We start from the raw sequence: 20,695 nt of genomic DNA, 5'->3' as shown, positions 1-20,695 counted from the left end.
CAGTGCTGCAGCTATACACCAGATAAGGGCTCCTTCCTGCAGTCTGTTCGCCCACCTACTGCATCGCGCACGCCACAGTACGGAGACAGAAAGCATCTTTTCAACCTTTCTAAGTGAGGCACACTTGAGGGAGAGTGCCATCTCTCCTGTGAATGTCCCCTTTTAGCGCATGGACTTCCTGTCACATACATAGACAAAACTGTCTTGTGCAGGTGGTGGACTGGTCATTATGATTCTGACCTTTTGAGACAGACTTAAAAGAAAGAAAGCCATGTAATTTCAGCACACTTTTCTCCAAGCCAAAGGTCCAAAGTACAAAAGAGAAAAGAAAAGAAAATGCCAGTCTTTTGAAAAGATTGCCTAAAAAACTTTAGAACATATATATATGATATATATTTTATTATAAAGCAGAATTTGTGCTAACTGTACCACAGGAATATATGTTTCCTTGGCTATAATGTTGTTAATTCATAAATCATTTCTATTAATTTCTTATCCAGGCCAGAGTTGGATACAGTACATTTACATTGTAAGCCATCACAATTCACACTATAGCAGTGTTGAAGACATAAGACAAAGGTGTTATCAACATGCTAAAAGGGGCACATTTACACCACATACTGTCAATGCACTGTGATGTTTCCACCATAGGACGTGTGTGAAATGTCACTTTTATACCTGATTGCAAGAAAACTAGAAAACTATACAAGATGCAATCTAAAGTTGCTTCTCTTGTTGCTGATTAGACGCCATATTTGAAATTCAGGATTAAAAATTATCCATTTTTTTTCCATGTGTCCAATTCAGGGGAGCTGGAGCCTCTTCCAAGTGTCATAGGGCAAAAGTTCAGGTACACCTTTCACAGGTCAGGAGCTAACACAGAGAGACATGCAACCATTTACACTTAAATCTACATCTATGGCCAAATTTGAATCACTAACAGAAGCAATACTGAAATGTATTAACTTTATTTTGTATAGTATTTTTTTCTCTCTTATTTTCTTTGCTAAACGTACCTGTATATTGTTTACGTGATCGAAATAAATTAACAAACAAACAAACTAACTAACTAATTAACCCAAGTCCATGAATGTCTGTTTGGTCTATGAGAATAAACAGAAGAGGCCCAGCCAACCAGCGGATTCAAACCAGTACCTGTTGTGGGGGAACATTGCTAACCTCTGCAACACCATGTTGCCGAGGTTAGCTATAGTTAGTTATACTTTTTTTTTTTAAATTTGGGGATTTTAATGCCTTACCTTGTTAACATTTTTATCATTTCCATTTTAATGTCTGTTATTAGTATTTTTAAAGATAGTGTTTGGTCCATTGTTTTGGTCTCTGGGTTTTGAGTTTTACGTTTATTCCCACTTTTCCAGTTCTTTCATTTTTTATTATTATTTTTAGTTTGAGGTTTTGATTCCTGTTTTTATCCAGTTACTATAGTAGCAACCTGGAGTGTTAGTTCTTGTGCTCTTGATTTTTTTTCCAACCTAAATGTCTTTTCTGCGATCCTCTCTTTTGCTTCATTTTTCAGTTGTTCTATGCTGAGCTTAAGTTTTATGTTAGTATTTCAGTTCTGGTCCAGATATCGTTTGTATCATTTTAAATCCCTGCTCCCATTCCTGTGTGTTTCTTCTGTTGATTTTTGGTTTTGTTGGTGTTTTCTATCTCATCTGGATTTCAGATCAGCTAAAATAAATACTTGCTTGTAGAATTCTTCCTGTACTTTTCTCAGAAATTTGTTATTGATAACTGTTAGTGCCCTTTTGGTGTATTCAATTCTGAAATGAAAACTTTGACAATGTAGTAATCACGGGGTGTTTTTTCCTTTGTATAGTGTAACTGTCCTACTGGGAATGAACTTTAATAGGTTACCAAATGAAATAAAGTATGAGTGTAAAAAAAAAGTATCAAAAAGAAATCAAGAAAAACCTTTTGCAATCAATTATTTATTACTGTTCACAGACAAAAGGTGACCCATCAAAGAGGGTATCTACACAAAGAAAATCCAATTCAACAACAGACAAAAAGATTCAAAGCTCATATTCAGTCAAGGCTGCTGAACTTTGCGTGGTTCACAGCACTGCAGACAAGTCTGTGGAACTTACATTTTGCTTAAAGCAATATTTTTTTATCTAAATAAATTAAAATAACTTAAGAACGATACATAATGGGTTATTTTATGATGCCATGATCGCAGAATTTTGATTATCAGCATTATTGGACTGAAATCTTCTCAAGGATCTCAATTCAGATCTTTGAGTTGGTACATTTCCAAGTGTACTTCATCCTTCCTTCATCCTTCTGGCTGAAATTTGGCTGATGGCCCCTCTGCTTCAACTACAGAAACAGGACGATGAGCATTGAGGTTGAGCTGTGTTCAGTGGTCAGTTGTTTTTGTAGTGCACTTAATGTAGTCTTGTTTGTTGGCATGAGAGCATTAAAGCACTCAAAAAGGCAAGTTTTGGAACAGAAGCATGTATACTTCTAAAAGTCATATGACTGTTGCACTTTCATGGGTTTGTAGCACTGTGCTAATTGGAATTAAGGCTTTGCTCTAGCTGTGATTCTACAATACTGAGTTTCAAACGTTCCTCTCCCTGTCTTCCTCTCCTTTCCATCATCACCTTTTCCACTATTTGTACTTCATCTGTTCCTTCAGCCTGGTCTTTAAGATGCACTCCTTCACTTTTTTCGATTCCATTAGCCACCCCTGCCTTGCTTTTACATCCCAGTTCAGTTGTTAGCACTCTCAGTCTCTCACTAGCCTTGTTAAAGTAGTTTTCCAGCTCTGCCACAGGACCCTTAGCAGAGAACAGGTGATCCAAGTATGCCTGAGTGTACTGATCCGAGGTGATCAGATCCAGGTTAATTGAGGAGGGCACTGTTGTAGAGGATGTATCAAGCCCAGAGACTCTCCTTCTTTTCTCTGTTAATTTAAGACAATTCAGTTAATGCAAATCCACTGAGACTGACAAAAGTCATTTCACTACTTACTTAGACAAAATCTACCTGTCTCAGTCTCTATGGTGGACAGAGGGATGGTCACACTCTTTCCTGTCTCTCTGTCGGTCACAGTGAGTCCAGTCATGGTGCCTTCTTCTGGCACCTCACTGCAGGAGTCAGATGCTGCAGGAAGACTCCCTCGACATTTTACAACACACACTGTTTTAGACTTATAACGCCTGGAATGAAGAAAGTGGAGAGTGACGGGTTTGCAGGAAGAATTGGGATGGAAGAAGAAAGGACAGAAAAAAGGTTATCTCTGAGTTAACACCATTGCTCTAAAGTTGGTTCATAACATATACTTTATAAAATCTTAATCATTAACTTATACAAACATCCGTTTATTTCCACAGCATTGCAAGGATGTTACAATTTTACCCCTTTTCACTTATCTTATGTAAGGGTTTCAAGCATTGCCTCTCTGGTTTCAGATTTTTTCTACTGTAAGCAGAAAGTCTAAATGCAGCAGAAAGTTTAGAGCTACATTTTTCTGACAGCTTGATTAACGTTTTTGTGTTTCTGCTGTCATATTTAGAGCAAGCTAGAGAGGGTGTCTCATAGCAGATAAGCAGGCACTCAGTGGCTCTAGTATCCACTGTCAGGGTGCTTGTTAGGGTTCTGCTACCGCTGAAGTGTGGTGTGTTTGCTGTGTAACAATGCCTCAAATACTTTGTGACAGGCCTGTACAAAGAACTTTCCCACCTATTCGGCCACAGTGTCAATGACTCATGTAAACTGATGTTGTTGTTGTTGTTGTTTTCCTTTTTAAATTATCATTCCAAATATGTAAGTGTTGAAGTGATTGTTGCACAGCAAGGAGGAAAAGAAGAGAAATTTCTGAAAATGTTTTCAGCCTAGTCGAGATGTTTAGTTGACACACTGATCAGATGCAATTTCTGAACTATGCTGTGCCCAAAAGTGAAGTTTTGGAGCATCTAAAAAAGACACAAAGTCATCACACACAGCATTATTGGCTGGAATGTTGTTGTTGTTAAAGCAGTAAAATTCTCCTCCCTGTCTGATTGGAGCATTTAGTGTTTTACCTGTAAGCAGGCAGGATCTGTGTGAGATCTTCTTTGTATTGCTGCAGTGCTGCCCTTGCAGACAGGGGCTCAGCCTTGCCCTCAAGGCGAGCCAGGTGAACCAACATTTGGGTGTGAAAGGATGCTCCGCTGGCCCAGTGTCTCAAAGACCTGAAGGAACCAAAAAAACACTAATTGTGAGTCCTACTTCATCTGACTGCAGAGTTCTTTGTAGAGTATTTCTTTCTTTTAGTCTGTTCTATGTAGTTAGTTATTTAACTTGTCCAGTATTTTTTTTTACTCTATAATATCATCCTCTGCTCTACTGTATTCTCTCACCTGGAGTCACAATCTCCCCCTAGCAGACACGTCTTCAGCTGGGTGAGGGTGAGGCTGAGCCGGGCCTCAAGTCTGACAGCATCCTGGATCAGCCTGCTTTTATCATTCAAGCTGATCCTACAGCGCTTCAGGTATTCCTCCATCCCCTCCTGAAGCTCCCAGACTCTCTGCTGCAGGAAGAAATTCAAAGATGTATAACTCAGTATTTTAGAAGCAATTCATTTGGTATTGACATCCTGCAGCTTTTTACAGTTATTCTTATCACCCTTAACATACAGTATTTGTAGGAGCATGCACACAGCTGGCTGAAATGTACTGTTATAAACCAAACTAAGTAACCCAGCTGAACAGGTAACGGTTAACACATTAAACATTTCCAGTAGATTAACAGTCTTTATTCTACATTTGGATTTAGTTACAGTGAATTGTCACAATATTTTTTGTAATATATAGCTATAAATATCCAGTGACTTAATGATGCATTTATTCTTGGTCAAGAAAGGCCAGTTTAAGTATGCAAAAACTGTTGCATGGGTCCGTTTTACAGAGTAATGGGATACATGTAAACCTGTATAACTTCAGTTCAGAAACTGCTCCAAGAGCCAAGATTTGAATAATACTGATCAACACAGTGGAAATACACAGAGAAAGGATATCATCATATATTGTTTGTATTGTTTTGCTTTTTATTTTCTATTATAACTCCTTCACTAGTTCCTTTAAGGCTTTACCTGGCATGACGATGATCCTGCTGACTTCCCTTTAACACCCGACTGTTTTGCTGACGTATATGCCATATCCATAACCATAGAAACCACTAATCCCACCAAGCCCGCCAAGCGTGGCTCATCTGAGAAAGTTGACAATCGACTAATCAGGTCCCTCAGGTAGGTGGGCGCTTTGTTCCCAATGTCGTTCTGCAACTGGGTGAAAAGAACATAAACTTTTATAGCCTGCTGAGTGGTAACAGAAATCCAGCACACTGTTTTATATTATCTGCGTCAATAAAATTAACAGCTGTGAACAGCACCTTCTCATCGTGATATTGGTGTGTGTAGGCTATTATATTCATTTGTAAATTCTTTACAGTCCCAGTAGGACTCCTTTTAAGTGTTGTTTTAATCGCAGGTATCAAGGCAACAGCATCGTCCTGCTCCTCTTGCTAATATTCATCTGGGCCTTATGACTGAGTGGCTTTAAAGGTGATCAGTGAGCACTTTCACACATAACACACAACACTGTGTTTTATTTTCTCTCTCTCTCCGTGCTACCTCAGTTTTTTGCTTTTATGAACAGCATCACAACTTTCCAAAGCTTACTGTCGCACTTTCTTTTAAAGCTCTTTAACCTGCTGCAGTTGTTCCTGGAGGCGGTCCTGGGAGACAGAGCTGTCATCATGACTGGCTAAAAGGAGCGGGTGGACGACTCCCAGGTCAGGTACTGCACCATCTTCCAGCATGGCATCGTAGAGGAGAGAGCCAATAGCGTCCTTCACTTGAGAAATTTCTTCTTCAGTTGAGAACAGCTGCCCCATGGTGTGTTTTTGTCTCTTTCTTTCTTTTGTTTTCGTGTATTTACATCAACAAACCAGAAAATATCCCAACTTTATGACAGTATCTATGGAAGATAAAAGAAAGGAGGAAAACAAAATATTCTAAAATTAGGGGGTTTACCACACCTTGCGAATAGCTGTACAGTCTACAAAATTCAAGACACAAACAACAGATCGATTTGATTCATAAGCTGTCACAGGATTCGCAAATTACCTCCAAATATCACCGTAATGTTTCGCACTAACATTCAACAACGTTTTGGTCCCATCTGAGCTCTCTGTTACTGCAGTGACTTGTGTTTTGGGCAGCCGACCCTTCTACTTCCTCTATGCTGCAGTCGACTGTCACCAAGACAACACACCTGCACAATATTGCTCAGCAGTAAACCTAGAGCTCCCCCTGGCGGCAGATACCCGCAAATGCAAGCTCGATACATCTTCAGTAGCAGTGAGTGCTCTCAATACGAGAAGGTTTTTGGTTCCTGTCAGCATTTGGTATATGGAGAACCAAGGCCTCTGAGATTACATTACTTTTTTAGATGATATTTTAAATTGCAGGCATCATAGTGAAGTTATATGAAGGACCTCCTGAAATAAGCCGGAGGACTTTGGGAATGAAAGTAATAGCTACTCTTTGTGGCAGTGTTAAACATTGAAAAAATAGGCCAAGGTCTTTCATCTTTTTTTTATTTAGCTAAATGGAACAATGGCCTTGGTAGTGGTGTGATACTGACTTTTTTTTCTTTTCTTCTTTTTTACTTGATGAAATATGGGGCGAGGAGATTTGGGACTTTATGTAGTGTGAGTATTATTCTTTGTTAACTGGGACAAGGGCTTGTGCGCCGTCAGGTCAGAGTTTTGTGTATACAGCTAAATTAAATGCCCCACGTGGTATTGCAGACCTTAGATCAGGTCAGTGTCTACATGTTGATCATTTAGACAACTCACAGTTCCCTTTCAGTCGATTCACTCGGTACAACACATAAGTATGGGATATCACGCCCTCGCGTGTCCTGGCTGAAGAAACCTTTATTCACGCCTTTAAGGCAGATGACGTGTGATGAAAGGCGCACGGCCCCGCCCGCACATATAGCCGCTGTCATCACAGTCATCCCTCAGTTCTTACGCTCTTCACCTCGCCGAGAACACCTCGTCCAGTCCTGGAGGGCCAGCATGTCTTAGTCAAGACGGACAATTCAACAGTGGTGTCTTACATAAACAGGCAGGGAGGACCACGCTCTCTCCCCCTGTTGAAGTTGTCTCGCTCTCTGCTGTTATGGTGCAGTGTTCATTTTCTGTCTCTAAGAGCCACCCATGTCCCGGGCCACCTGAACCTGGGGCCGGACCTTCTCTCCGACCACGATGCACCCTTGGGCTTGGACGCGCTAGGCACCAATGGCCAGACGTGCTCCTGTATGCATTTCCCCCAGTGGAAATGATATCTCCAGTTCTAGAGAGAGTGCATCGGCATTCCCATTTCAGAGCGCTAGAGGCTTGTACGCTTACAAATGGCGAGCCTTCGAGCAATGGTGCCAGGACCGCCACACTCTCCCATTTCAGTGCTCTATTGTGGATGTTTTGACATTGTAGGAGCCATAATTGAATGTATTGCATTTTGACGATCACTGGGTTTTCGTTTGTTTGGTTGCTATGGTGATGTGTAATGGGAGTCACGTGGGTGCTAGCGGTGACATTAAGAGGGCGTTGTCGGTCTGTCATTCACTGGTTTTGATTTTGACAGAGAGGAGGGCTGGGTAGCCGTAGTTTTTGTTGACCGCTGCACAACATGTTTGGCCTTGTTACATTAGAGCCTGTGACGTTGTAAGAGTCCAAATCGCGAGATGATCACATTACTCTGTAAACTCTCAAAGCACTTTAATAAACAAGCAAACAATTCCACCTCTCGCATTATTGCGTAAAGTTGACAGCGCGTCAGGCAAATAGGCAGGCTCCATCCCCGGCCTCTAGCGACTGTGGAAGTCGCTACAGACATTCCTGCAGGAGCTGCTGGATAAGGGCCTTTAATTTTCGACAATTAAGGTTTATTTAGCAGCTATATCTGCTTGTCATATTGGCTTTGACGGGGTGACACCAGGTGCACATCCCCTCGCCATACGTTTTCTGAAAGGGGTTCGCCGGCTGAGGCCCGTGCTTAAGTCCAGTGTCCCTGCTTGGGACTTGTCTTTGGTGCTGGAGGCCCTTTGTAGCCCCCCATATGAACCCATTGAGTCTGTGGATATGAAATTCCTTTCATATAAGACTGCATTACTTCTCGCTTTGCCGAAGCCAAAGCGAGAAGTAATGCAGTCCTTTTGCATCTGACGAGCAGAGGAGGATGCATTCTCTTTGTCCAGTGCGTGTGCTACGCACCTACATTGAGCGCACTCAGAATGTGCGTTTATGTGACCAGCTGTTTGTCTGCTTCGCTAATCTAAATAGAGGTAGAGCTCTGTCCAAACAGAGGCTGTCCCACTGGATTATAGAAGCTATCTCACTGGCATACGGCACCAGAGGTCTTGCTTTGCCCCACGGGGTGAGAGCTCATTCCACCAGGGGGTTGGCAACCTCATGGGCTCTTTTTAAAGGGGTGCCTGTAGCTGATATTTGTGCGGCAGCTAGTTGGGCATCACCGCACATTTTTGTGCGGTTTTATCGGTTGGACGTTACAGCCCCTTCGGTGGCTCATGCTGTCCTTTCTGCTGGGTCTACCACTCACTAAGGATGTGGTGGTCCGATTCCGGTTCGGTGGCTGCTCTGCGGAGCGTGTATATATGTCCCATACTTATGTGTTGTACCTCGTTCCTCTCCTTCAGGGAACAGAAGTTATAGACATAACTATTCGTTAGTGTGTTGGGTTGCATTATGTTATTTTGGACAAGCAGCATATGCCATTTTGGATGCTGACTTTAAATGGAGTGGCAAGCAGACACGCCTGACAGCCTCTGTTGATCTTTGTAATAGCAGATGGTGGAAAGAATTAAAGGTCAAGGGTTTTTTTTTTTTTTGGGGCGGGGGGGGGGGGGGGGGGGTAATATCACAAATTCAAATGCTTATTGATGAGGTCATTGGTGAGTGTTGGCCCAGTGTTTGGTGACTATATAAGTATATCAGCTTTCAAGTATGATACTTTAAAGTTGCGCTAATCATTAATTTTTGTGTTGCAATATTATCTGTATAACAGATAATTAAATATGTTTTTTTAAATATGTTTTTCTATTTTGCTTCAGTCTCACCAACCCTAATCAGCCTCGTTTAAAGCTGCAGATGGCAGTTGTTTTTATCAGAAATCCTCTGATGAACTCACTGTACCTGCCCAGCACAACACAGAAAACAGACCAAATTAGTAAATGGGTGGTGAACATTCGGCAGTTGGAAGAAAAAAAAAAGGATTCCCTCAGGAACTGATGGAGAACATTGCCTTTACACACAGACAGCACAATAAACCACACATGCAGAAAACAAAATCATTTTTCAGCATCCACATGTCTGCTGTCCATCGTTGCTCTCTTCCCCATCTCTTCTTCTAGCTGACAGGTAGTTGCAGTGTTTGCTAGCTGAGCTCTGCCGCTGTCAGAGTGCGTCTCCATCTTACTCTCTCCCCCTCAAGATGCTTGGCACACTTGCAGTCCTCATACATGACACATATAAGTAATGAAAATTTCATGGTCTCTATCTTTTTTACACTCTCCTCTTAAAGATCAGACTTCCTCCTGGGAGAGAGGTTAAAAGGAAAGAAAGCAGAGAGAATAAAAAGAGCGTGTGGAGAGAGAAAAAAAAAGGAGAAAAAAAAAGATAAAGCAAAGGTGGTGCTTATAAAAGACAGGAGTTGGAGGAGCATGACAGATGGACTCCACCTACCTTAATTAAACACACGCACGCAACCATGCCTGAATAGTCTGGCCTTTTAAATGACAGCTCTCTTGAAATTGCGCTGAATATTAATCATCATATGCTGAATGTGTAATTTTAGGAGATAATACCACTTGAAACTCAAATTTAGTTTTTAATTAGAAAACTGATCATTCAATCTGTGACATTTAAGTCTGTGCGAGTGTGATTATAAGTCTCTCAATATTATTATGTGTGTGTGGAGAACAGGTGTAGATTAGGAAACGTGCCTAAGCAAAGCTTCTGTATGTCTTTTCCTATGTCATTGTGTCAGAAATCCACTCATGTGGGAGTGGATTTGTGGTTTAGACCACGGCCTTTTATGGTGCATAATTGATCATTGTGTGACTGTGCTTCATGCTGTGTCGTTAGTATCCACATAATGGCTGACATTTACACACTATGCACTAACTTTTTTGGAAAACTTGTCTTTTGTTTTTCCAAACTTTCAGCCACAATCATTCGACCTTACCCAGCAGATGAAGCTGCATTTTTCATATGGAGTCCATTTCTGTTCATTCATGTCAGCTGATTAATTGTCTCTGGTCCCATATGATGGTAGTGACTAGCTATGTTGCATGGTTTGCTACCATAGTACTAAGAAAAATGCAGGAGGCTGACCCAGAGGGGACAGAATTAAAGATTTCTAGGGATAAGGTGGAACAAGAAAGCAGATGATTGGCTGTGGCGACCACTAAAATGCTGAAAGAAATAATGCTAAAAGAAAATGTGTGAAGGGGGAAACGCCGGCGCTCGGTCTTTCATTATTTATTAAGTTAAGTGAAACATAAAATATGTTTAGTGCACAGCAGATGACAGCATGTATCACCATAGAGATGCTCTGATCATATTTCTGTCTCTGGAAATTTAACACTGTAATTCTGTGCTTATTTGCAATTGTAGCTGCACTTTTTATTATTCTCCTCCTATAATGTACTGTGTTCAAGAATCCATTAACAAGGCTGGCATTATAGAGCTGTAATAAAAAGCTTTCATTTTGTATGGCATATCTAAGCACATGGGATTCCTGCGTGCATCATTTTCCCATTTCTTTCTCCCATTTAACAGTTTCACCCTCTTTCTCCTTCCATCTGTCATTTTCTGCCCCTTTTTCTTCCTTCATCTGCCTCCCTCCTTCTTCCTCACTCTTTCCTTCCTGCCATCATTTATGGAGTGTGGAGGAGAATAAAAACAAGTTTAATGTACAGTAATACATCATGCTTTGACTGGTGTAGCAGGCTGCATCCATATTGTGAAGCTGTTATAGTCACTTAGCAGCTGCGAGGCTAATTATTGCAAATGATGGCTTTTGAAAAGAGTATTAATGTCTCCTTTCTACATGGCATCCCCTAGTTTGGGCTGATTAAAGTAGGCACATGCTAAACTTTAAAGAGAAGGAGTGCAGTAAAGAAAAGGGGGAGAGGGTGTCTTGTTAAACCCAGTAAATCCATCTTGAACTTTAAGTGAAGGTGTCATTGAGCAAAGGCGCTCTAATCTCCATCCTGCAGCCCACAAAAGTTTAGATCTAAAGCACTTTGATGTGCTTTTATGATTTAATGAAGTGGCTTTAGCAACAGCAACTGCAAACATTTACTTCCCAAATCTTTCTATGTATGTGATACGATTTTGTTTAATATGCATACAAGAAAAAAACTGTAGGTAAATCACACTTAATGAATTCATGTAGAATAAACACTGCCGCCTTAAGTAATATTACATCAATCAAAAGTTATTCCCGTCCTCACTGTTGTCATGCAAACACATTTACTCACCATAATTTGACACTTTGTCGTGAGCATGCATCACACCGTGATAGGTTACACCCGCTTGCCAACATTTGAGGGTTTTATAGCACAAGTCAGCAGGCACAGTGCTGTTCATCCAATAAAGGGATTAAATATGTTGGGGTCATTAAAATGTCACAGGAAAAAAAGGAAGATTAAAAAGACAGAATGTCGCAAGGCACGCAGAGAAACACAGATAAGAAAGGGATTTAGAGTAAGTGTCGAAGCATTTGGAAAGAGGCTCCCTCTGTATCTCCTAGATAAGAAAAATAGAGACAATTGAATGGAACCACTTACTTCTGCTGCAGGATTTTATTAGTTTTCCTCCCAACTCTCAGTGGACACCTGCTCACAGCCGCCTCCAGGTAATGTACTGCGGCAGAGGTGCGTGTAAGTAATGTGAATGCCCAAACTCATGTGGAAGAAAGGTAAAATTGAAAGTGTATGGAAGTGTATGGCTCAAAATACTGACTCTGCATTTTGAGTCCATCTAAAGGGAAACCCTCTGCAGAGGAGCTGAGAGAGCCAGGAACTTGTGAGTTGTGTATGTCCACTCAGGCAGCATTCATGTTCCTGTCAGAAGAAGGGGGGCACAGCGAGAGCGTGCCTCAGTGCCTCTCTCCTTCTGAGATTGTAAAAAATAAATAAAAAGTGTCTGGTTTGTGAAGGTGGTCTGGTCTGTCTCTAGACAGTCCAGGCTGCACCCCGGACAAAAGTTGAGTCCTGAAGTTAAGAGCCTGCTAGAGATAAAACCAAAGACGAAGAACTGGCTGCTTTGGCTTTTTTTTAAACCTAATTGGCCTCAACTTCATGTCCTAAAAATCATATTTGCATACACCTCAGTTGTCAGTGAACATTTTAACCCCACTCGGTCGCGACAGATGGCCGCCCCTTCCTGAGCTTGGTTCTGTCGGAGGTTTCCTCCTTATTAAAAGGGAGTTTTTCCTCCTCACTGTTGCCAAGTGCTTGCTCATAGGGGCTTTTTGGGGCTTTTTTAAAACCAACCGCTAATAGGTTCACTGGCATCAAATTCAGGACTCGGCAAATTCCTGAATCGTCCATTTAAATCATATTTGCGAGTCATATTTAGTTGTATATAAATTTGATTTGTGGGGCACTAAGGCCAATCACAGACTAATTTGGACAATTGGGAAAAAATACATTTAAAAAACTGGATGTGCCAATGTCTCATATAGGTTTCAAATAATATACCATTTGATTTCAGCATATTTTTCTTACATTTGCAGTGCTCTTAGAGTTATATTCTTATGATTCTGTTCATTTTATGAGTACATTCTTCTGCCTTGCTTCACATCAGAGAATCGGCAATGCATTAGCCTGTCTATATACAAAAGGAAAAATACAAAAATAAAAATATAGGTAACTTTCAGATTAGTAAAGCTATCAATGGATTTACTGTGGCCATACTAAAAAGACATTATTTCATATTATGTTCAAGTCACTTGTCATCCAATTTTAAAACTATAAAATATAATAATGTCTATTTTTAGTTTACTTTGTTAATAAAGATTTTCAGGGGGGATTTTCAGAAACACTAACGTTATACATAGCAAAATATGAAGCAATCCTCTAACTCCCGTTTACATACAGACCTGTGGCCAACCTTACAAACCATTTTGCATTTTTTCTAGCTGAGGCTTTCAAAATAGATAACTGGTGATTGTCACAGTGTAATGTGGGCAGCTGCCTGCCTAATGTAACTTAACATCTTCACAATATTTTACACAAAATGAGCAAATGTATCTTTGTTTCCTCAGCTAAAACAGCTGGGCTGCTGTAGCTGGTATTTATGTTGAGAGTGACATCTGATTTAAAACCAGGGAGGAAAAGACACTGAGTAGCATATCCGCCATCATAGAAACAATGCAATAAATGTAAGGAACAAAGGTCAAATTCTTCATGTGTGTACATACACAGACCACATGTGCAGATAAACTCACAGATATATGACAACTCAAGTTTGTGGCGTTAAATTTGTATTCTAATTTTAAAAATGTAATACACACCTATAACTTTTTCCTTGTGCAACGGAGACCCCTGCTGGTGGGAAAACGACTGGCAACAATTAATGACATAGTTCCGTTTCCGGTGTAAACAAACAAGCCAATAGGGCGGCTTTCATAGTCAAACAAGACTCGGCAGACTGTTGCTAGTAGAGAGCGTCGCTTGTTGAGATTTGACACATTTTATAACATGGATGAACCGGGAAGTGGTGGGAATGTGGTTCGTTACTACTGCACGGCTGGTAGCGGTATGGAGGCTTTTTTAATCAACGAGGTGAAGACGAAGCTAGCGGCTGAAGACGTGAGTGTTAGCTACATGCAACAACTGACAGCTAACCCCCCCCCCCCCCCCCCCCAAAAAAAAAAAAAACAACAACAAAAAAACCCCAAAAACCTCGGGGTCTTCATGATTTAAAAGCCTTTAAGAGACAAAGATACGGAGGCTCTTTGTGTGGAAAGAAAAGGGAAAAAAAAGTCCTAAATAATTTCTAATGTTGATATTACGAAATCTTTTTTTTTTATTTATGTTATAGAAAATATTCAAATTTACAGCAAAGTTTTATTGTTTAAACGTTTTAGTCAGGCTTTACGTAATTTTGTGATTGTCGCTGTCACGTGATGTAATCCGCACAGGGTTAAAGCATGCGTACAGCCTCAAATATGTACATACACTCCTTCAATAAGTGTTGGCGACAGACAGATGGTTGAAGGTTGGCTGTTCCATCCAGACAGTGATCCCAAACACACATCAAAGCTGGTTTTGGATAAAGAATGATAGAATTAAGCCTCTAGAATGGCCATCCCAAAGCCCTAACCTCAACCCTAATGGAAATTTGTGGGGTCTTTTTAAAAGTCAGGTCTATGCCAGGAAACCAACCAGTTTAAATAACCTCTACTAATTCTGACAAGAAAACTGGGCAGATATCTAATTAGAATTATGCCAGAAGCTTGTTGGCTAGCAAAAGTGCTAAGGGACATTTAATCAAATATTAGAAGGGCTAATATATATTTATTTGAGCCTGTATGTACGTTTTTGAACCTGCTTGGGTTAGAGAAAATACAAAATAAATTTAATTCTGTGCACCAATTTTTTTTTTTTTTAAGTCGTTAAAGATGTATGCTGTACAATCATTCCACTATGGAAAAAGAACAGTTCAAAGAAATCATCAACAGTCCCAAATTGCTGCCCATGATGAGTGTATGCAAACTTCTGATCACAACTGTTAACATAATCTGAGCCAGCTGTTGTCTCAGTGTGTAGAGAAACTGTTGGCCATCGACATGAGTGGTTATCAGTGTTCGATCACTACGACCAAGCCAAAGTGGCCTTTCTCTGAGGGTTAATCTACTATAAGACATGAACATGAACATTTTGATGAAAGATGTAGAAGAGCTCTTAAATCTGAATGTGGATTTTTGCATTTAGGTGTGTCAAATTCCAGGTAAAGTGTTATTCAGCTCTTCTGCAAAGATCAACAGAGTTAGTAACCTGAAGGGTGCCGAGAGACTCTTTCTTCTGTTGAAACAAGACTCGCCGGTGAGTCTGTCTGCCCACACCAGCACAGGTAGTAGCCTCAAACTAACTCCAAGAACCTATACATACAATTAATACGAAAACATAAGCAATACCGTTCAGTGTTTACATACCACTTCTGAACTGACTTCTGTATCGCGTCTTTTGTAATATTTATAGCAAAGGCAGCCTCTGTGCTACAGTCCAGACTGTTGGGTGACAAGAATCAGTGGACCAGTGCTGTAATGACATGGAGTCGACTGCAGGGGGAGCTGACAGGCAGCAAAAACACCGTCAAAACATCAAGCCCTGCCCTGGGAGTGACAAGGAAGAGGGAGGATGAGATGAGAGGGAGTGACGAACAGAGCAGAGAGGGGGAGAAGAGCCTTGTAGAGTTTAGAACAAGTACAGGAGGGGAGAGGAAGGAGGAGATTGACAAACAGAGAAGTGGTGGACAAAATGGAGTATCCACAATGGCACAGAAGAGAAAGAGGGATGAGGAGGAGGAGAAGGCGAGAAAAGTGGCAGCTTGGGACACAGACATTGAGAAGACTGTAGAAAAGGGGAAGGCATGTGAGGAAAAAAGGACAAGAGAGGAAGAAGCAGAGGGGATGTTAGAGGAGTTTATCGACTGTACACATGGAGCATACGGCAATGGGGGAGGACCAGTTTGTGACCACCAAGCATCCAGGCTGGAGCACCGTGGAGCAAGTAGCAGCAGGAAGATGGATGACATAGCAAAGGATTTCACTGAAGAAAGTCAGGAAAAGGGTAATGCAATGGCAACATTTTATTTTTATGACGGCTTATACATCAGTGACTTCTGAGGTTAAAGTCTTTATATAATTATGTCTCCTCGTGTTTATCTCCATATGAAGTGAAGACCACTGGAGAAAAAAATAAGACACTGCTGACAACCTGTGAGGATAAACCAGAGCTGCTTTCCTGTATCCCGGTCTCCTTTAGGATCAGCTGCAAATGTTCTGGATCTCTGTCACGATGCTTGGGCGCACAGGTAGGAAATGTTAAAGTCTGTGTCTCTGTTTCTTTTTACAGGTGTTTAACAGAAAAGAAGTGCAGGGGCAGCATGGTGGTTAGCATTAACTGCACCTGGGTTTAAAGTAGGTAGAAAAAAGTAGAAAAACATGACAGGTTAATGCTGCCACAACACTCACCACAACTTATGTACGAATAAGTTATCTTAATACAAATGTTCAGAGATACGAGTTGTCATTTCTCCTAATAGTTTATCAGTTTAACTTACCCAGACAAAGGGTGTTGCGGCAATAATTGTTTAAAAGGACATATACTTTTAATCTCTCTATATTACTAAATGCAATCCCTGGGATCCACGTAGAAACAGACATTTATATTCAGTGGATATGTTCAAAAAAATGTTCTACTTTCGTGTGAAACAGGAGGTGAGCAGAGTGATTGGAGCAGGTCTGAGCAGACTGCTGGGCTGGAAGGCTGACCTGAAGAATCCACAGTTGGAGGTAATCAGTTATTTTCGATAAACAATCTGTGGGATTGCACTGATTATAAGTTCAGTTAAGTTTTGTCTTACAATAGAAATGTTTGCAATATAAATAGTTTTGTTTGTCTTTTCTGGCACTTCAGCTGTAATATTATCTATTGTTGTTGTTGTTTTTCTGTAGATAAATGTCCATTTGAGTGATGACTACTGCCTGCTCGGGATCCCACTGACCAGGTTATTGACAATGATGTTTTACATTTAACACAGTAATATACATCTAAGTCTCAGTACAGCAACAGACCTCTTATACATTTTGCAGTTCTTTTATTGTCACTGCTTATAATATGCTCTGTCTGTTACAAGTTTAGCTTACTGCTCTTTGCCATTAAGACCCACAAATGTTTAATCAAATGACTTAAGATGGACCAGTCTCTTTTATATTATATCTGTAATTAATTTGATAAGAAGTAATAAGTTGAGTCTTCTTTCCTTCAGGTTGCCTCTTGCTAACCGGAGCTATATAAAAACCACAGGACTAAGGTCTACAACAGCCTGGGCCATGGCCTCACTGGCTCATATACAGGTGTATATACTACTGTACACACAGCTGTTCTGTGCCTGTTGCAGGTTATGGTTTGTATGCTGATGAATTCTAAAACCATGACGGAGTTATATTATTATGTGCACAAATAAGAAGGCATCATCACATCATGCAAGCAGAGCTCTTCCATTTATGTTTGTGTAGCAAAATGATTTGCCTCTAGTTTAGTTTGTGGTTTTTACCGTAAATGGGTGGCGTTCCCACTCCGGCTCAGGGACGGGTTTCTGGCCCCGGTAGAGGAGTTTACATAGGGGCGCAGGAGATTGACAGATGGAGTAGAGCTACATCTGCCGTAATGTAGGTTCTGTATCTGTCTATTGTGTATTGTAAACACCGAGCGCAAAAATGAAGCTTTTAGTTTACCCTGTTGATCTACACCTCACCTATGGCCATGAGCTCTGGGTAGCCACTGAACGAATGAGAATGCAGATACAAGTGGTGGAAATGAGTGTGGCTGACTTCCACTATTTGGGAGGTACAGCTGCTTGGAATTTGACTAGGATGCCTCCTGGGCAAGGTATTCCAGGCATGTTCTACCAGGAGGAGGCCCCGGGGTAGACCTAGGACTTACTGGAGAGATTACATCTCTTAGCTGGCCTGGGAATGCCTCAGCATTCCCCCAAATGAGCTGGCTGGGGAGAAAGAGGTCAAGACTTCTCTGCTTAATCTGCTGCCCCCGTGACACAGCTCCAGAGAAGCAGTAGAAAATGGATGGATGGTTTAGTTTGTTTTGCCCATTTGGAGCTGGGAAGATTTCTGATATTTACTTAATTACATGTGCTAAAGTAACAACTTTTACTGTAGCATGTGTTTTTACAAAGTGAAAGTACTTTGGCTAGCCTACCCCCCATCTGATCCTCTTAAAGAGCCCTCTATGCAAAAGGTTTTAGTATGATGTTAGTTGTCTGTCACTTGGCATTCAGTGTGGTGAACCAGTCACAGTCATACTTTTTGTGGTTAACCAGCTGTATGCGCTGTGTGCTGTGTTCTGTTTTCTAGCCAGGCTTCCGTGTGGTTGACCCAATGTGTGGGGTGGGGACCATCTTAATAGAAGCTGCACAGGAGCATAAGGTCAGAAAAGAAATCACGTACTGTTGATCTTTAAAGTATAGAAATGTTTAGAAAAGTTTGTTTATGAGGTTTCAAAATCCCTGTTTCTGGGATTTTCAGGATGCCTGTTTCCTGGGTGTGGATATTGATGAAGCACAGCTGCAGAAGGCCAGTGAGAACATAGCATTTGCTGAGTTGGAAAACAGAATAAACCTGCTGAAAGCGTCGTCTCTGGGTAGGTCACTTGCACAAAAAAAGACCAGTAAAGTAAGCTAAATATTACATTATTAATACATGTCTTACTTAATTGTATTAAACTAATGTTCTCATTTAAAAAGAGGGACAGACGTTAACTTTTTAAATCGCACCAGTTGTAAATCCAGTGCAATACAAGTGGATTTTAAGGCGGACGACAGATGCCCGTGTGCATGAATGAATCTAGTCATGTGGAAAATTAGCCAGACATGTGAAAATATAGATAAACGTGAAAAAATTATTATGTTCACATTTCTTTGAATGTCACATATGACATATTCAGTCTTATCAAACCTGACTGGCGTTACTTATATGAGGTTAGTCTTTATGGTATCTTAGAGTACATTTCTTTTTTAATAGAGGAAGTATATCTCGATAAGACCGACCACCATAAAGTAGCTCACATTTTCACATTTTTAAAAAGGATTAAATTATAAATTGAATTACTATAAATTAATTTTTTAACTATATTACAAATTCATGTCTTCGAGAAGTTAAATATTGAATCTTAGCTCATGAATTTTCACTGTGGATGCATGGCTGTATTTTTTGGATAGGACTCAGTGAGTGGGAGGTTAGTGTGAAGCCTGTTGTCGTATATTAAATTACCTCTAGGCTTGTTTGTCCTCCTCTGTGTGTGCAGTACTGCCTGTGCCCAGTGCCACTGTAGACGCTGTGATCTGTGACCTGCCATTTGGCAGGAAGTTTGGCTCCAGAATAGACATGGCTGCCAACTTGCCACTCATCCTGGCAGAGATGGAGAGGTTTGTTCCTATGTTTGTCGGTCTCAATTGTTTCTTTTAGAATTATTTGGCGAAACAGAAAACATTACTTGTTTTCTCTGTGAATGTGTGCACTGTGGATTTTTAGCTTGGGAGTCACTTTGCACATCAGTGCACATCCTAAGCTGTCTTATTGTTCTGTTTTTTAGTTAGTTTGGTTTTTTTAATAGGAAAAACTAAATTAATGCATAGATAAAAATGTCATAGCCATTATTGGAATAAGCATTGAAAGATAGAGATGCAACTATTATAACAAATGTTTGTGTCTAGAGTTCTCCGTCCTGGTGGTATCCTGGTGCTCCTCCTGAGTCCTCAGTTGTCCTGTCTACTCAAAAAACTTCTAATACAATATGATACTGGACCAACATCTAACCCTGAAACAAAGCCTCAGACTGGGATGCAAAACTGCCCATCTTCTTCCAGATCTCCTTCTAAGAAGCAGACTTTCCAAATCCACTCTGGGGTCAAATCCTCACCAAGCCAAGAAACCAAGCTTCAACACAGTCTGCCTTTCACTGTGTCCTCATTGAAGCATCAAGCAACTTTCAGAGTCAGCTTAGGAGCAATAGATGGACTTATTCATAAATATGTCAAAACAGACTGTGTTTTCAGGGACGTTATGTTGTAAGGCACTCGGTTTGATTTTCTTTGTTGCTAACATGTAAAAAAAAAAAAAAGTGGCCATGTTTAAATACCACTGTGTTTTAACCGCTCTGTAACATGTTTTGGTTTGGTTACAGTTTTTTAATTGTAAATGAGATTTCCAGGTATTTAAAATGTGTTTTTGGAAGCAGCTAAGAAATTATTTTTGAAAGCTTAAAGTAAAGAAATATTGATTTTCCAATCCTCCAGCAGTGCTTGACCTCTAATTTCTAAAATCCTGCCCGTGGCACTCATTCCCAAGCTCACTTATTCATTGATTATGGTTATCTTTAAAAAGCAACTCACAAATGTTGCTCAGTATCTCAACATGTTCATAAAATTGCCAGACACTGCCTTTTTTTGCATTACTTTTTAATCAAACTGATAAATTGTGAATTTCTTTTCAACACTTTTCAGGTTAATAACACTGGCATAGTCCCCTGCTTTTTGTTTTGCTAATGGGGGACCATTCCATGGTGACTGTATGTTTTTTTTAAAGAGTTTTATGGCAGAAAATAGTTTACTTTTTAAATCAATTGTGTGTTTAACTGTTTTATTATTTGCTACTATTCACTACTGAAAAATATGAAATATCTCTAAAACGGTAACTGGAAAAGATGGGATTGTTTTTTTTTCCTGCATCACAGACCCCCTCACTGAATCATAAAGTTGCCATCTGCCACTGTTTAGCCCTGCTTAGCCCAGTTTTACATTAAGGGAGCCAAATAATGCAGCCATAGAGCTTAGTGTTTTTCAT

General features: G+C 40.4%; 2 protein-coding genes across 2 annotated transcripts; one reads left to right on the top strand and one right to left on the bottom strand.

Moving 5' to 3' along the window:
- Positions 1-1,945: 1,945 nt before the first annotated feature.
- LOC118453720 (uncharacterized) lies at positions 1,946-6,242 on the bottom strand. Its single transcript, XM_087850063.1, has 7 exons — positions 6,137-6,242; positions 5,719-5,987; positions 5,102-5,293; positions 4,371-4,540; positions 4,053-4,202; positions 3,016-3,188; positions 1,946-2,932 (listed from the first exon to the last, which is right to left on the bottom strand). The coding sequence occupies exons 2-7, from the start codon at positions 5,902-5,904 to the stop codon at positions 2,538-2,540; spliced, it is 1,266 nt and encodes a 421-aa protein (XP_087706189.1). The 5' UTR covers positions 5,905-5,987; positions 6,137-6,242; the 3' UTR covers positions 1,946-2,537.
- Positions 6,243-13,718: 7,476 nt separating this feature from the next.
- thumpd2 (THUMP domain containing 2) lies at positions 13,719-20,624 on the top strand. The gene is made up of 11 exons (XM_087850062.1): positions 13,719-13,919; positions 15,045-15,183; positions 15,312-15,902; positions 16,010-16,146; positions 16,550-16,627; positions 16,790-16,842; positions 17,104-17,191; positions 18,209-18,280; positions 18,380-18,494; positions 19,158-19,278; positions 19,567-20,624. Exons 1-11 carry the CDS (start codon positions 13,809-13,811, stop codon positions 19,922-19,924), a joined length of 1,863 nt encoding a protein of 620 aa, XP_087706188.1. The 5' UTR covers positions 13,719-13,808; the 3' UTR covers positions 19,925-20,624.
- Positions 20,625-20,695: the final 71 nt, after the last annotated feature.

Source organism: Neolamprologus brichardi, chromosome 13, assembly GCF_056152115.1.
Source record: "Neolamprologus brichardi isolate AB-2024 chromosome 13, ASM5615211v1, whole genome shotgun sequence".
Classification (NCBI taxonomy): domain Eukaryota; kingdom Metazoa; phylum Chordata; class Actinopteri; order Cichliformes; family Cichlidae; genus Neolamprologus; species Neolamprologus brichardi.
This window is presented reverse-complemented; position numbering and strand designations above follow the sequence as displayed.

Coding starts and splice junctions, on each gene's coding strand:
- LOC118453720 (XM_087850063.1), bottom strand. CDS start 5,904: ATGGGGCAGCTGTTCTCAACTGAAGAAGAAATTTCTCAAGTGAAGGAC. Junction 4,541..5,101: donor CAGGATCATCGTCATGCCAG/GTAAAGCCTTAA, acceptor TTCTTCCTGCAG/CAGAGAGTCTGGGAGCTTCA. Junction 3,189..4,052: donor CAGATCCTGCCTGCTTACAG/GTAAAACACTAA, acceptor TCTTCATTCCAG/GCGTTATAAGTCTAAAACAG.
- thumpd2 (XM_087850062.1), top strand. CDS start 13,809: ATGGATGAACCGGGAAGTGGTGGGAATGTGGTTCGTTACTACTGCACG. Junction 15,184..15,311: donor GTCTGCCCACACCAGCACAG/GTAGTAGCCTCA, acceptor TAATATTTATAG/CAAAGGCAGCCTCTGTGCTA. Junction 19,279..19,566: donor ATCCTGGCAGAGATGGAGAG/GTTTGTTCCTAT, acceptor GTTTGTGTCTAG/AGTTCTCCGTCCTGGTGGTA.